At 36.0% G+C, this 14,915-nt stretch overlaps 1 protein-coding gene across 1 annotated transcript in view; it reads right to left on the reverse strand.

Annotated features, from left to right (window-relative positions):
* The window catches only part of LRP1B (LDL receptor related protein 1B), a 1,883,216-nt gene that overhangs the window by 765,756 nt on the left and 1,102,545 nt on the right, over window positions 1-14,915 (reverse strand). The window contains 1 exon segment of the mRNA XM_035726875.1: window positions 1,043-1,223. Coding sequence (XP_035582768.1) covers window positions 1,043-1,223 — 181 coding nt within the window.

The following is a 14,915-nucleotide window of genomic DNA, read 5'->3' on the forward strand; positions in this document are numbered from 1 at the left end:
CACACAATGAGTTCATCCACTGCTTAAATGTCAGCTTAGGAAGAAGTACTTTAATTGTATTTGTTTTGAGCTATTCTCAAGACAATTCTAGGAACTACAGTCTGGTGATCTCAGTTTATTAGGAAGCTATACACTTCCTCTGCAAGGGAGTATTTTTTCTATGTGTGTAGTAAGAAATAAAGAATATTTGTTTTGTGATGCTATTTTGAAACTGCAGTATAAGACATGGGAGGGATAAACATCACATATAACAACTGTACATTTAAAATATGTAATTCATTCATTTGATTCTGACATTCTGTTAGGAATGGTCACATTCTTCAATATTTCTATATGCACAGTGTTGTTTATATTCAGGTAATGGGAAAAATATATTCCTGAGAATTACACAAACTATTCCATCCTAAAACAAGTAGTACATAAAAACTATGGTTATGTCTAGAATTATGTGATTACTAACCTTGACTAGTAAAAAGTAGTGGACTATAGTGGCTCTGAGCAAATTCTTGGAGACAGACTGCTGGGGTTTAAATATCTACTTGGTCACTTAATAATTTAATGCTCTTTTATAAATCAGTTATCAATTTCTCCTTTGTAAGACAAAGATGAGAATAGCAACTAGTTCAAAAGATTATTGTGAGGATTAGTGAACCTGTTTAACAAAATGTCTGGCCCACAGTAAATGTACAAAACAAATCTTTTCTATTTTCTGAATACATTCAATTTTAATACCCTTTAAAATATAAATTGATTGATTATCTCAATTGATTATTTATCTTGGTGTCAGGCAGTCTAAAATGGAGAATTATAGTCCTTGTCTGAGTAAATCAAATAAATATATCTTTTATACAAATAATCTGTTTATTTCAGTTAAGTGTATTTTGACACGTTTATTTAGCACATTTTCTACAAGAGAAAATCATTAAATGAGTAACTTTTCCCATTCAGGCCATTCATGTGTGAGTTTAAATCAAACTTGCTACTACTAAATATACAAAAAAATAATATTTTCCTCATATCAAGCTGATAAAATATAACATACCCATTAACAGGATCCACCACAATTCCTCTGGGATGGGACATTTCTCCTTCTAAAAGAGTCTTCCGACTCTGAGAAGCTTTTTCCAGCCTGGCTACATTAATGGTCTTCCTATGACCATCATTTGTCCAGTAAAGGTTATTTCCAATCCAGTCCACAGCAATGCCTTCCACATTATCAAGATCTGTAAAAAGAAAAAACAAGAGAGCAACACATTTTACAATAGCGCACACTACTTATGTTCTAGTTCAGAAATGTTTAATTCAAAAAGGAATGAATTCTGATTCATGCGTTCTTTATAGTCTCATTTTGGAAAATATCATTCCATAGCATATTTTTCAATTTTATTTTGAGTGCCATTTTATGTGAATGACAGGCCCTGTCTCGATATATTTTAAATGAAACAGTGATCTGCAGGAAAACAGGAAAATACAAGGGATGGCACAGCAAAGGGAGAAAATTCCCAGAACATAAATATAGTGATACAGACTGTTTAGAAAAAAAAAATCAAGTAATATGAACAAGTCCTATGTTCAAAAAGTAAGCATATTGAAACTTGCAATATACAATTTGAGTAATCAAAATAATAGGAATGCCCTCTTGCCAAGAGATGACCAGGTCCAGCAGAAGCATACCTTTGAAAGCCCCGAACAGGTTTTCATCATGGAACTGTATGAACAGTGAATCCCAAAGAAACACTGAAATAATTCTCTATATTCTAGACTTATTTTTTTAAGATTTTATTTATTTGACAGTGGGCGGGGAGGGAGAGAGCACAAGCAGGGGGAGGGGCAGAGGCAGAAGCAGGCTCCCTACTAAGCAGGGAGCCCACTGACAACGTGAGGCTTCATCCCAAGACCCCAGGATCATGACCTGAGCCGAAGGCAGATGCTTAACTGACTGAGCAACTCAGGTGCCCCATTCTAGACTTATTTTTAAAAGGACACTATTCAGACTTCTGTAAGATACAGGCAGTGGTAATTCAAAGAGATATTATAAATACATAATCTTATATGAGTTCAACTAATTCAAACCTTTACAGAAAGGAAAATGCCAACACTTTAAAGTGAAGGGTTATCGTCTATTATCACGCAAGAAGTGGTAGAATTGGAACAAAAATCCAAGTCATCTGATCCCCAGTGTAAAGATCTTTAAAACTGCACTATTCCTGGGGTGAGTCCTGCTCTCGCTTTTCGCCATTTGATGAACAACCTTCCAAACTGTCTACAGCATCATAAAGGCAGTTCCATTTCTCTGCTGCATAAGAAATTGCCGTGAATGCCTTTTCTTCTCTCAAAACCAAGGGAGCCTTTGTCTCCTTTCCTCCCAGGGATGAGGTAGAGAACTGGAGCTCACTGGACAAAACACTAGAGACAGAAGTGCTGATTGACACACTATGGGCACATCTTCCTGATATTCCCTCATATGCACATGTAATGAATATTTACTATTATCCTGTTTTTTAATCATGACCCTTCTGGCCTTGGAGAAAAATAAAATTTTCTTTGGTGACCCTTTCTGCTCATCAGCATGTGCCCTGACTCAGGATGATTAATACAACATGTGATTTGATCTAACTGAAAATCCCATTATAGTGAATCAGATATGTTCTCAATTTCACTAAGCTATCTGCTTCATTACCATCCGGTATGAGTCATTTTCAGAGGTTAATTGTGTCTATGCTTAGAAAAAAAGTTTAATTTTGTCTTTACTTTATTGACACTTAATTTTACTGAGCACTTTCTTGCTCTGGCATAATGGAAAAATAATAGCTGTTTACTCTTTTCCTTTATATTTATTAATAGTCTGTGGCTGATTTTTATCTTGTTAGTCAGTTTTCAAAAATTGTATTACATTTGAAATCTACTCTGGCACGAACACTTCCATCTTCAATAGCTCTCTTATTTTTATAAATTTCCTGTTGACATCTAACTTGACACTTTTTATTTATTTTTCATATGAAGCAGTTGCAATACTATGTGGATTGAAATTTTGTTTCTGACACTTAGATAAGCAACTCAGTCACTTTGATCTTTAATTTCTCCAATCATCAAGTGAAGGTAATCATAGCACCTACATCACAAGGTGATAACAAGGGGTAACTTAGCTACTGCATGGAAAGCACTTAGCATACTGCCTACAATATTCTCAATTCCCAAAATATGTTAGCTTTTACTAATTTATCAGGATAAAAAATTCTATATATGCCCTGGCTCTTTGCCTTATGAGTATTACTTGATAGAAATATTCCTCATATTTTTCTCTCTGAGAATGATTATTTAATAATATGTCCTTGCATTTTGACCAGTGGCCAACTTCACCTAGAAATAGTATATGCAGAGTCAGTTGTGAATAAATAGTAAGAGTGAAATGGAATTGAATTCCAAAATTGGGAGGATTCTGTCCCTAATTACATTGGTTGCTTTTTCTTTGAAAAATGAAATGCTTGAACAGCATAAAGGAGTGATTAGGATCACAAGTTCTGAAATTACAAGACCTAGGCCCTGCCACTCACCATATCTCTGAGTGAATTCACTTAACCTTTCTACTCCTCAATTTCCTAATCTTTAAAATGGGTGTAATGATAGTGCTTAACTCATAGGATTGGCTTAGGATTAAATGAATGAATATGTGCAAAATCCTTAAAATAATAGTCAGCGCATGGTAAATGTTACATAAATATTGTTATTAATATTATTACTAATAATATCATTATCATTATAAGTTTCCCTGTAGCTACCTATCTAGTCTATTAAGATAGAAATGAAACAATTAGCTTAGTGGTTCTTTTTAAATATTTGTTTATTTATTTGAGAGAGAGAGAGCAAGAGTGGGGGGAAGGGGCAGAGAGAGAGGAAGACAGAAAATCTCAAGCAGACTTCTGCTTAGTACTGAGCCCCAAGCGGGGCTCAATCTCACAACCCTGAGATCATGACCTGAGCCAAAATCGAGACTTGGACTCTTAACCGACTGAGCCACTCAGACACCTTGGCCTAGTATTTTTTAGCTGTGTGTGCGTGTGTGTGTGTGTGTGTATGTGTATGTGTTTTGTTTGTTTGTTTTCCATTGTGGGAAGAATGAGGCTGAATACAATTCTAAAATAAAGAAACTCATAAAACAGTCTATGTACAAATCAGGAATCTTTCTAGGATATCTTTAATAAGGTATGGAGAGATTTCTTCTCTTGTAGGACAAAGACTGAACAACTAGTGAATCCCTTTTTCAATAACTATACATTGATAAAGTATTCTGACTTTGTACCATTCGGTACCTGCCTTTAATGAGCCAATGACTGATGTAACACTAAGACATAGGACACTGGTTTTATGTAAATTTGATTTTTTATTGAAAAAGTTTGGTTGGAGCCTACCTGCAATGGACTATTAGGGACTCTATGACCAAAATCCTTCAACCAGGTGATCAGGACATATGAAAGTTGATGTCACTCAAATTTCAAACAAACATAGATGACTACAGAGATATGAGTTACCAGCTTGAGAAAACACATGACTTCAAATATAAGAAAGCTGTTTGATAAAGTTGGTAAAACTTGATAGAGTAGATTGCTTTGATATCTTTTGGTGGAGTTCAAGTATTCTACATTCCAAAATCAACATTCACTACTATATTATTATTATTATTATTATTATTATTATTATTATATAACTAAGAGCAAAAAAATATTATAAATGTGTATTTTTTAATCTGGCAAAATTGCCCTTAAGTTTAACAAAATACTCATTTTCATTTATCAATAGGGAAGGACTCTCAACATGTTCGTAACTCCTTCAAAAAAAAAGAAAGAAAGAAAGAAAAAGAGAAAGAAGAAAAAAGTTCCAGTAGATAATGTTTTCTTATATTTTTTAATTAACATATTTACATGTTCCATTCTAAGTGAGAATTGAGACATTTATCTATATACTTCAGATTAAAAACAGACTTTTTAATGCACTCTTTGAATGCATACTGTTTTGATTAACATATTGTTTTGGCTCAAATTATTAAATTTTCCATCATTTTTCCTTTGTAAATACTGTTCTGGTATTTTAAGAATAACTTTTATAAATGGGCATAATATATGAGTAGTATGCTAAAACACACACACACACACACACGATCATCAAAAGCCAGACTTTTCACTTAAGTGAAAAATTCTTGAAGATAGCAATTTGTTATAGGTGATATTTACCATTTAGGAAATGAGGATGAATAGGAGATAATACAATTTATGTAAATTAAAGAGAATAATTATGTGGATTTAAAAGAAGTAATTAGAAAAGTTATTTAAATTAATTTAATACCCAGGACTAGATAAAATAAGCATTTTAAAAAGAGTAGAGAAAAACATACTTCTAAAACACCATTACACGTCTGATTTGTATCATTACACATTTTATGGAACAGAAGAGGATTAAAGTTTTATATATTTAAAACAAAATTATTTATTTTTAAAAATGGGTCCCAGATTTTTTTTTTTTTTAAACGGCAAAGGCTTTAGTTTCATTAAGGTGCATAGACTGGATCTCTGTAAGTCTTGATCCTTTATAAGAGAATCTGATTAACATACTGAGGAATTAATTGGAAATTATACATGAAAATTGGCATTACAAAAACACAATGCCTATATTTTCCCAATGTATCCTTAAGGATTTTCTATCTGTAATGTGAACAATATTTTTCTGAGCTGGAATTAAGTATTACAAAAGAGTTTCCATGAGTGCAGAGGATGATCACATGCCTCAAATAGTATGCCATGTAGACATGCTTAGGGCCAGAGATGCTTTACCTTGCCTCAAAGTCAGCACTTGAACAATTCAGAGTCAGCACTTGGACAATTCTCCTGCCTCATATTCACGTAGTCAATTAATCCAAATCCTCTTTGTGTATTTCAATGTGGCCTGAGGCATCACAGCTTATATGTATCTGACATGAGTGAATGAAGTTGATTTAATTAATAGTGTGGCAGTTAAGCTTGCCTGCTGAATTTCCTATCTCCTGAGGTTACAGGAATCTTTGGCCAGACTGACGTCTTCTGTATTATCCGTCCCCCACGGCCAGCTGAGGCTGATGTTCTCATCCTCATTTTCATTCCAGGTCCTTCCTCAGATCAATTAATAGGTCCAAGAGGGTAAATACACAAGCTCCTCTCAATCAGAACAAAATGCTTTGTTGTTGTGTTCAAAGAGATGTGTAAAGTTCATATAGGGTTTTATTTTAAGATGAACAGACTATATTACATAGTAGCTTCCTTTTATCATCAAAATCACATTGTTAGTTTCCATTTGGGACGAGGGTGATACAGATTGTCTCTCTATCACATTCACATATTTCGTCTTTGATAAAGTGATGAGCATCGGTAAGATTAATGAGAGTATCATGGTAAGCATCATAGTTGCCAATAAAGTAATCTAAAATGATAATTGAACAGACAGTTTCAAGAATTGTTAAGAACTGAGTTTTTACCCTACTTTCAAACTAACAACTTAGTCCATTACCGGTTCATAGATGATAGTGGAAGACACAAGTCTTGTAAGTCAAATATAAAGGACTTTATTACTCATGGCATAGCAAGCACTATGGTCTTCAGCAGAACTGGTATCAGTTCCTTTTACTCCAAAGTCCCATGGGGATGACTGGGTTGGGCCATTTTAGATGTATTCACAATCAGTGAGTTGTATTACAAAAAATAATTCTGAAGTTAGAAAACCCAAATCTTTTTATAAAGGGCAATAAACAAGGCTGCCCTTTACACTGTAGGTGTAAACTATCTCTTCTTCTAAGGCTCTTTCCTATACAAACATCTTTGAAAGAATACTTCAGACTAAAAGGCAATAATTGTTTCACTCTAAGACATGCAGAAATGTGAGTGATTCATGGAGAACTATCTCCCAAGAAAAGTCATAGAAGTCATAAATTGGTATTCTTTAATAAATGTAGACAGATGAACAAACAAATTAGTGTGCAAATATGACTACAAATAATAATCATTTTTGGGTTCCAGGCTATTACTCTTATGGGAATTATTTATTGATTTATACTACCACATCTTGAAGCATTTTGTTCAGCTAGCCATGTGTAATAGTTAATTCTATGAGTCAATTTGGCTAGGCCAAGGTATACAGATCTGGTTAAACATAAGTCTGGATATTGCCGTGAAGGTATTTTTTTAGGTGATATTAACATTTAAATCCATACCCTTGGAGTAAAGCAGATTACCCTCCATAATGTGGGTTAGTCTCATCCAGTTAGATGAAAGCTTTAAGAGAAAGCAGACTAAAGTCCCCTAAGGAAGAGGGAATTGAGTTTCTAAACTATCTTCAGACTTGAGGTACAGAATCAACTCTTCCCTGAGTCTACAACCTGTCAGACTACCCTCTAGATTTTTGACTTGCCATCCTCCACAACTGTGCAAGCCAATTCTTCAAATTATCTCTCTCTCTCTCTTTATGCATACATTCTATTTGTTCTGTTTCTCTGAAGAACCTTATTAAACCTGTGACCTGGAAATTATTTTGCTGAATGCTCTGAGCAGAAGAAAGATATTCTTCACATTCATTCTTTTCAGATGAAATTCTGGAAAGTACACACTATGGAGGACAGAGATGCTTCCAATTTAAGAATGCATTACAGACATGCAACGAGTATATAGCTCATTTTTATAATAGCCCACTACTAATTTTTAAATAATATCAGAGTTGTATTGTAAATATTTTTAAATGTTTTTATTTTTTGTAAATTATGATATGTTGACATCTTTAAAAGAACTTTTCCAGCTAGAGTGAGATTACCTGTGCTGGGGATAATCAAATCTTAGAGACAGCAAAGGGCCCAGCCAGGAACATGCCTTTGACATACAAACTAACCAACACATTTAGAAGAACTGATATTGTTAAAATGTCCGTATTTCCCAAAGCAATCTACAGATTCAATGCAATTCCTATGAAAATATCAACAGCATTTTTCACTTCACTAGAACAAATAATACTAAAGAAAGAAAGCAGCCACAAAACTTTCAGCCAAAGTTTTGTATGAAACCACCAAAGACCCCAAATAACTAAAGTAAACTTGAGAAAGGAAACAAAGCTGTAGTTATCACAATCCCAGATTTCAAGATGTACGACAAAGTTATAGAAATCAAATGGTATGATACTGGCACAAAAACAGACATGTGAATCAATGGAACAGAAGAGAGAGCCCAGGAATAAACCCACACTTACATGGTCAGTACCCATTGAAGCAGGAAGAATGTATAATGGGGGAAAGACAGTCTCTTCAATAAATATTATGGGGAAAATTGGATAGCTACATGCAAAATAATTAAACTGGTCCACTTTCTTATGTCATACACAAAGATAAATTCAAAATGGCTTAAAGACCTAAATGTGAGACATGAAACCATGAAACTCCTAGGAGAAAACAAAGTCAGCAATTTCTTTGACTTGGGCCTTAGCAATATTTTTCTAGATTTGTTTCCTTAGGCAAAAGAATCAAAAGCAAAACTAAACTACTGGGACTACCCCAAAATAAAAAGATTTTACACAACAAAGGAAACCATCAACAAAACAAAACAGCAACTTACTGAATGAGAAGATATTCACAAATGATATATCTGATAAGGGGTTTGTATCCAAAATATGAAAAGAACTTTTACAACTCGGGGCTCCTGGGTGGCTCAGTTGGTTAAGCGACTGCCTTCGGCTCAGGTCATGATCTCAGGGTTCTGGGATTGAGCCCCTCATCGGGCTCCCTGTTAAGCAGGAAACCTGCTTCTCCCTCTCCCACTCCCCCTGCTTGTGTTCCCTCTCTGTCTCTCTCTCTGTCAAATAAATAAATAAAATCTTTAAAAAAAAAAGAACTTTTACAACTCAACACCAAAGAAACCCCAAATAATCTGATTAAAAAACGGGTAGAGGACCTGAGGAGGCATTTTTCCAAAGAAGACATATAGATGGCTAACAGACACATGAAAAGATAAATAAAATAAAATATCACCTCACACCTGCCAGGATAGCTGGGATCAAAAAGACAAGAAACAACAAGTGTTGGAGAGAATATGGAGGAAAGGGAATCTTCATGTACTATTGGTGGGAATGCAAACTGGTGCAGCCACTATAAAAAACAATATGGAGGGGCACCTGGGTGGCTCTGTTGGTTCAGTGTCTGACTCTTGGTTTCGGCTTAGGTCATGATCTTAGGGTAGTGAGATTGAACCCCCACTGGGCTCCGCTCTCAATAGGGAATCTGCTTGAGATTCTCTCCCTCTCTCTCTCTCTCCCCCTGCTCATACTCTCTTTCTCTCTCTCTCTCTCAAATAAATAAATGAATCTTAAAAAAAAAAAGAAGAAACAGATTGGAGGTGTCTCAAAAAATTAAAAATAGAAATACCATACGATCCAGTAATTCTACTACTCGGTATTTATCCAAAGAAGACAAAAACACTAATTCAAAAATATACATGCACCCTTATGTTTATTGCAGCATTATTTACAATAGCAAAGATATGGAAGCAACTCAGGTATACATCAATAGATGAATGGATAAAAAAGATGAGATGCACACACACACACACACACACACACACACACACACGGATATTACTCAGCCATAAAAAAGAATGAGATCTTACCATTGCAACATGAATGGACCTAGAGGATATTAAGCTAAGTGATATAAGTCAGAGAAAAACAAATATCACATGATTTCACTTATATGTAGAATAAAAAAAAACCCATAAAAATGAAGAAAGAAGGAAGCAAACAAAACAGAAATAGACCCATAAATACAGAGAACAAACTGATGGTTGCCAAAGGGGAGGTGGGTGGGAGATGAGCAAAATGGATGAAGGGGAACAAGAGATATAGGCTTCCAGTTATGTAATGAATAAGTTACAGGGATGAAAGGTACAAAATAGGGAATACAGTCAATGATAATGTAATAGGGTTGTATGTTGACAGATAATAGCTCCACTTGTGGTGAACATAGCCTAATGTATAAAGTTGCCCAATCCCTACATTGTACACCTGAAATTAATGTAACACTGTGAGTTAACTATACTTCAATAAAAGAAAACAAAAACACAAACAAAAATTAGCCAATTCAGAGCTATTACCTCTTCTATCTGGTCTGCAGCCCAGGAGGCAATAGTCCTCTGCTTTAAAATCATCCCCAGGCCAGATACGGGGCAACTATTAGCCCTGTTATTTAAAAACCAATGGAATTATTCACACTAGGCAATTCTAAAGTGTTTATCCTACCCTGCTTTACCTTTCCGCCAGAAATGCCAATAAAGGCTATTAGTTAATGCTTTCCCCTCACTACTGTCTTTGACCTTCCGACCACCACCCTGTTGTCTTTCCTACGTGGCCCTGTGTGTTGTGCTGTGCTTTCTGTCTCTCAGACTTGTGAATATCATCAGCTTTGTTTTCCTGAGCCTCTCCTCTGTCTCCTGCCCTGGCTGCACCTGACTGACCATCTCATGAAAGAATACAAAATATGCATCCTCATTGTGAATGGGGAGAGAGAAAGTAATTTCCATTAATGCCCTTTTACCAACCAATTCTGCCTACTTACCAAGAGAGAACAGAGCAAAAATTGCTTTAACTTCTGAACACAAAATAATACAGCTATTCTTGAATATTCCTTTTAGTCCCACGAACTAAGTTATAATTTACGAATATAAAACATTTTGGAACTTATTGCATTAATACTAAATTACTCAATCTCTTTCATAGCAGATGAAAAGGCAACTACATTAGAAGTTGCTTGAGCAATTTAATTTCATAGAAAGTGACTTTTTATTAATGTTTTCTAATATGTTTCATAGTTTTGAATTTGGTCATTTAAACATTCAAATAGTTGTATCACTTCAATTGATACTTTTCACAGAACTTTTAAAAGAAAACAAAGTAACTCACACTTTGCTTAGGCATCATGCTGTAGGGAAAGATACTGATCATTAAATTCCAAATTAGGCCAGAGGCTTTAAGTCTTCATTATATTTATAATTACCATGACAAAAAAATGTGTGACATCCCCCTGGAACTTACCTTAGCATCCTAAATTAAACCAAAATATAGTTGTTTCAGACCCACATTAATACCCACAGGGAAAACAAAATAGGCAAAATACGTGTGGGAGTAATAGGTAAATGAGAAAAAGGAAGTCCTTAAAAATTTACCTTGCAAAAATCCTTCTATAAATATCTAAGTAAACACACATAGTGACAACCCTCACTGGTCCACAGGTAGCCTTACAAAACTGAAGCAGTGAGTCAGGGAAAAATGTAATAATAAAACTAGGCAGGAAACTAGTTATAAAGTCAGTATTTTAGAGATAAAATGAAGCTAAAGAATCATATAGTTCAATGTCTACATTGTATAAATAATGAAACAAAGCTCCAGAAAAGTAAACTGATTCACAAGGACCTCATTAAGTTAGTAGTCAAATCAACTATTTTATGTTAAAGTTTGATCTCCAAAATTGTAAAGAAAAATTGTAAATCGAAGCAAGAGTCAAAGAAAGCTAGTATCAGCAATGATTCACTAAGAAAAAAAAAGCGAGATATAAAGGGGAAGGGATAGAGTAAGGTCACTGAAGGGAAGGACGTTTTACCAACTTTCCAATAAAAATCATTATTCTCAATAAACTATCACTTTATTTTCTTACCAAAATATATTTGATGGCCCACAATGTAGAGAATAAACAAATGTGCATATCAAGGGAAGTCAAATATTAAAATAAAAGAAAAAACTGAGGTGCTCTTATTGGGTACATAAGAATGAGAAAATGTAAGTGTTAAATTCATTATAGAAAAGCTGGTGGAATTTGCTTAAGGTCTTTAGTTAATAGTATTGTATCAAAATTACTTTTCTAGTTTTGGTAACTTTAGTACTGTTATGAAAGATGTTACTACCAGGGGAAAATGTGAGGAATATATGGAAGGAAGGTGCACCATTTGGCAATTTTCTACCAAACTAAATAAAAGTAGTCCATTAATTACTTTTAAATTACTTTTATAATGTAATAAAATAAAAAAAAGAATGGTTTTAGAAATGCATTAGTGTTGGGGGGTGGAGCAAGATGGTGGAGGAGTAGGAGACCTGAATTTAGTCTGGTCTCAGGAATTCAGCTGAATAGGGATCAAACCATTCTGAACACCTACGAACTCAACAGGAGACCGAAGAAGAGAGTAGCAACAACTCTCTGAACAGAGAAGCGACCACTTTCTGGAAGGTAGGACATGCGGAGAAGTGAATCCAAGGAGATATTCGGGAGGATAGACGGCGGGGGAGGGCGCCTCCGTTGGCCGCTTCTGGCAAGTGATAGAGCCGCGGAGCACAAAATCAGAACTTTTAGAAGTTGGCTCCACTGAGGGATGTTGCTCCAGTGGCTAAGCAGGGGGTGGAACCCTCGCGGGACAGTGTGGACTCAGGACCCTCAGGGTCACAGAAAGACCAGAGGTGCCTGAGTGCAGCAGAGCTCCCAGGTACCGGAGTGAGGAAGCCGGCTGCAGAGACGGAGCCGAGGCGCGGGCTCTCAGCTCAGGGTTGCCATAAACTGTGATCCACGGCCCAGCTGGGCCACTGCTCCTCCAACAGGGACCCAACAAGCGGCAGAGCCGGGGAGACTCCCCTTCCTCCCCGGGGAGGAGCGGCGCAGTAGTGCACCACAGGGAACTGCTGGGTTTGGAGACTCCATACAGGGTCGGGTGCCAGAGATAGAAATGCTCGGTCACAGGCCGGGTGAGCACGGAGTGCAGCCGGAGACCGGGGAGACGGGAGTGACTGCTTTTCTCTGGGGGCGCACTGAGGAGTGGGGCCCCGAGTTCTCAGCTCCTCCGGGTGGAGATTGGGAGGCCGCCATTTTCACCCTGGTCCTCCAAAGCTGCACCAAGTGCTTGCAGGAAACAAAAGCTCCCGAGAGCAAACCCGAGCAGCTTGGTTAGCCCTGACCGACAAAGGGCGGGGCAATTCGGCCTCCAGCAAAGACATTTGGAAACCACAGCAACAGGCCCCTCCCCCAGAAGATCAGCACGAACAGCAAGCAAGCCAAGACCAAGTTTACCGATCAAGGAGAACGGGAGAACTCCAGCGCTAGGGGAATACTGCACATAGAACTCGTGGCTTTTTTTACCATGATACATTAGGTTTTCAAAGTTAATTTTTTAACTGTTTTTTGTTTTTGTTTTTTTTGAATTTTTCTTTTTCCCTTTTTCAACCAACATCTTATCAATCCCTTTTTTAAAAAAAACATTTTTTATTTTTCACTTTTAGAGTCATATTTTATCCCTTGATAGTAGTTACCCTTATTTTTGGCATATATATATATATATATATATATATATATATATATATAAGTTCTTCTCTCTTTAAAATTTTGATATACAGTTTCTTCTAACAGATCAAAATATATCCTATATCACTAGTGTATGGCTTTGTTCTAGTCTCCTGCCTGATCACATTTTTTTCTTTTCTTTTTTTTTTAAATCTTTCTTTTTCAAACAACTTCTTATCTTATCAATTCTGTTTATAAAACCTTTTATAATTTTGATCTTTACAGTCATCTTCCATCCCTTCATTCTATCAACACTTATTTTGTACATATATAAGTCTTTCTTCCTTTAAAATTTTAGGAGGCACTTTCTTCTGACAGACAAAAATACACCAAAAATCTAGTGTGTGGCACTGATCTATGCACTAGCCTGATCATATTTGATCATATTCTGTTTTTTTTGTTTGTTTTGTTCTGTTTTTGTTTGTTTTTATCCTTATCTTTTTCTTTTTTTTTTCTCTCTCTTTCTTTTTTCTTTCTTTCCCTTTCTTTTCCCTTGGTTTCAGGTCTTTTCTGATTTGTATAGAGTATATTTGCTGGGGACGTTGTTAACCTGTTAGTATTTTGTTCTCTTATTCATCTATTCTCCTCTGAACAAAATGACAAAACAAAAAAAAAATCACCTAAGCAATAAGAACAAGAGGTAGTACCGTCTGCCAAGGACTTACTCAATACGGACATTAGTACGATGTCGGACCTAGATTTCAGAATTGTGACTTTAAAGATACTAGCTGGGCTTGAAAAAAGCGTGGAAGTTATTAGAGAAGCCCTTTCTGGAGAAATAAAAGAACTAAAATCTAACCAAGTCAAAATCAAAAAGGCTATTCATGAGGTGCAATCAAAAATGGGGGCACTAACTGCTAGGATAAATGAGGCAGAAGAGAGAATCAGCGATATAGAAGCCCAAATGATGGAATATAAAGAGGCTGAGAAAAAGAGAGAGAAACAGCTACAGGATCACGAGGGCAGAAATCGAGAGATAAGCGATACAACAAGACGAATAAGATGGACGATGGACGATGGACGATACGATAAGATGAAACAACATTAGAATAATTGGGATCCCAGAAGAAGAAGAAAGAGAGAGAGGGGCAGAAGGTATATTGGAGCAAATTATAGCAGAGAACTTCCTTAATGTGGGGAAGAAAACAGGCATCAAAATCCAGGAGGCACAGAGAACCCCTCTCAAAATCAATAAAAATAGGTCAACACCCCGACATCTAATAGTAAAACTTACGAGTCTCAGAGACAAAGAGAAAATCTTGAAAGCAGCTCGGGAGAAGGGATATGTAACCTATAATGGTAGAAATATTAGATTGGCAACAGACCTATCCACAGAGACCTGGCAGGCCAGAAAGGACTGGCATAATATCTTCAGAGCACTAAACGAGAAAAATATGCAGCCAAGAATACTATATCCAGCTAGGCTGTCATTGAAAATAGAAGGAGAGATAAAAAGCTTCCAGGACAAACAAAAACTAAAGGAATTTGCAAACACAAAACCAGCCCTAAAAGAAATATTGAAAGGGGTCCTCTAAGCAAAGAG

This window comes from Zalophus californianus, chromosome 3 (assembly GCF_009762305.2).
Source record: "Zalophus californianus isolate mZalCal1 chromosome 3, mZalCal1.pri.v2, whole genome shotgun sequence".
Lineage (NCBI taxonomy): Eukaryota > Metazoa > Chordata > Mammalia > Carnivora > Otariidae > Zalophus > Zalophus californianus.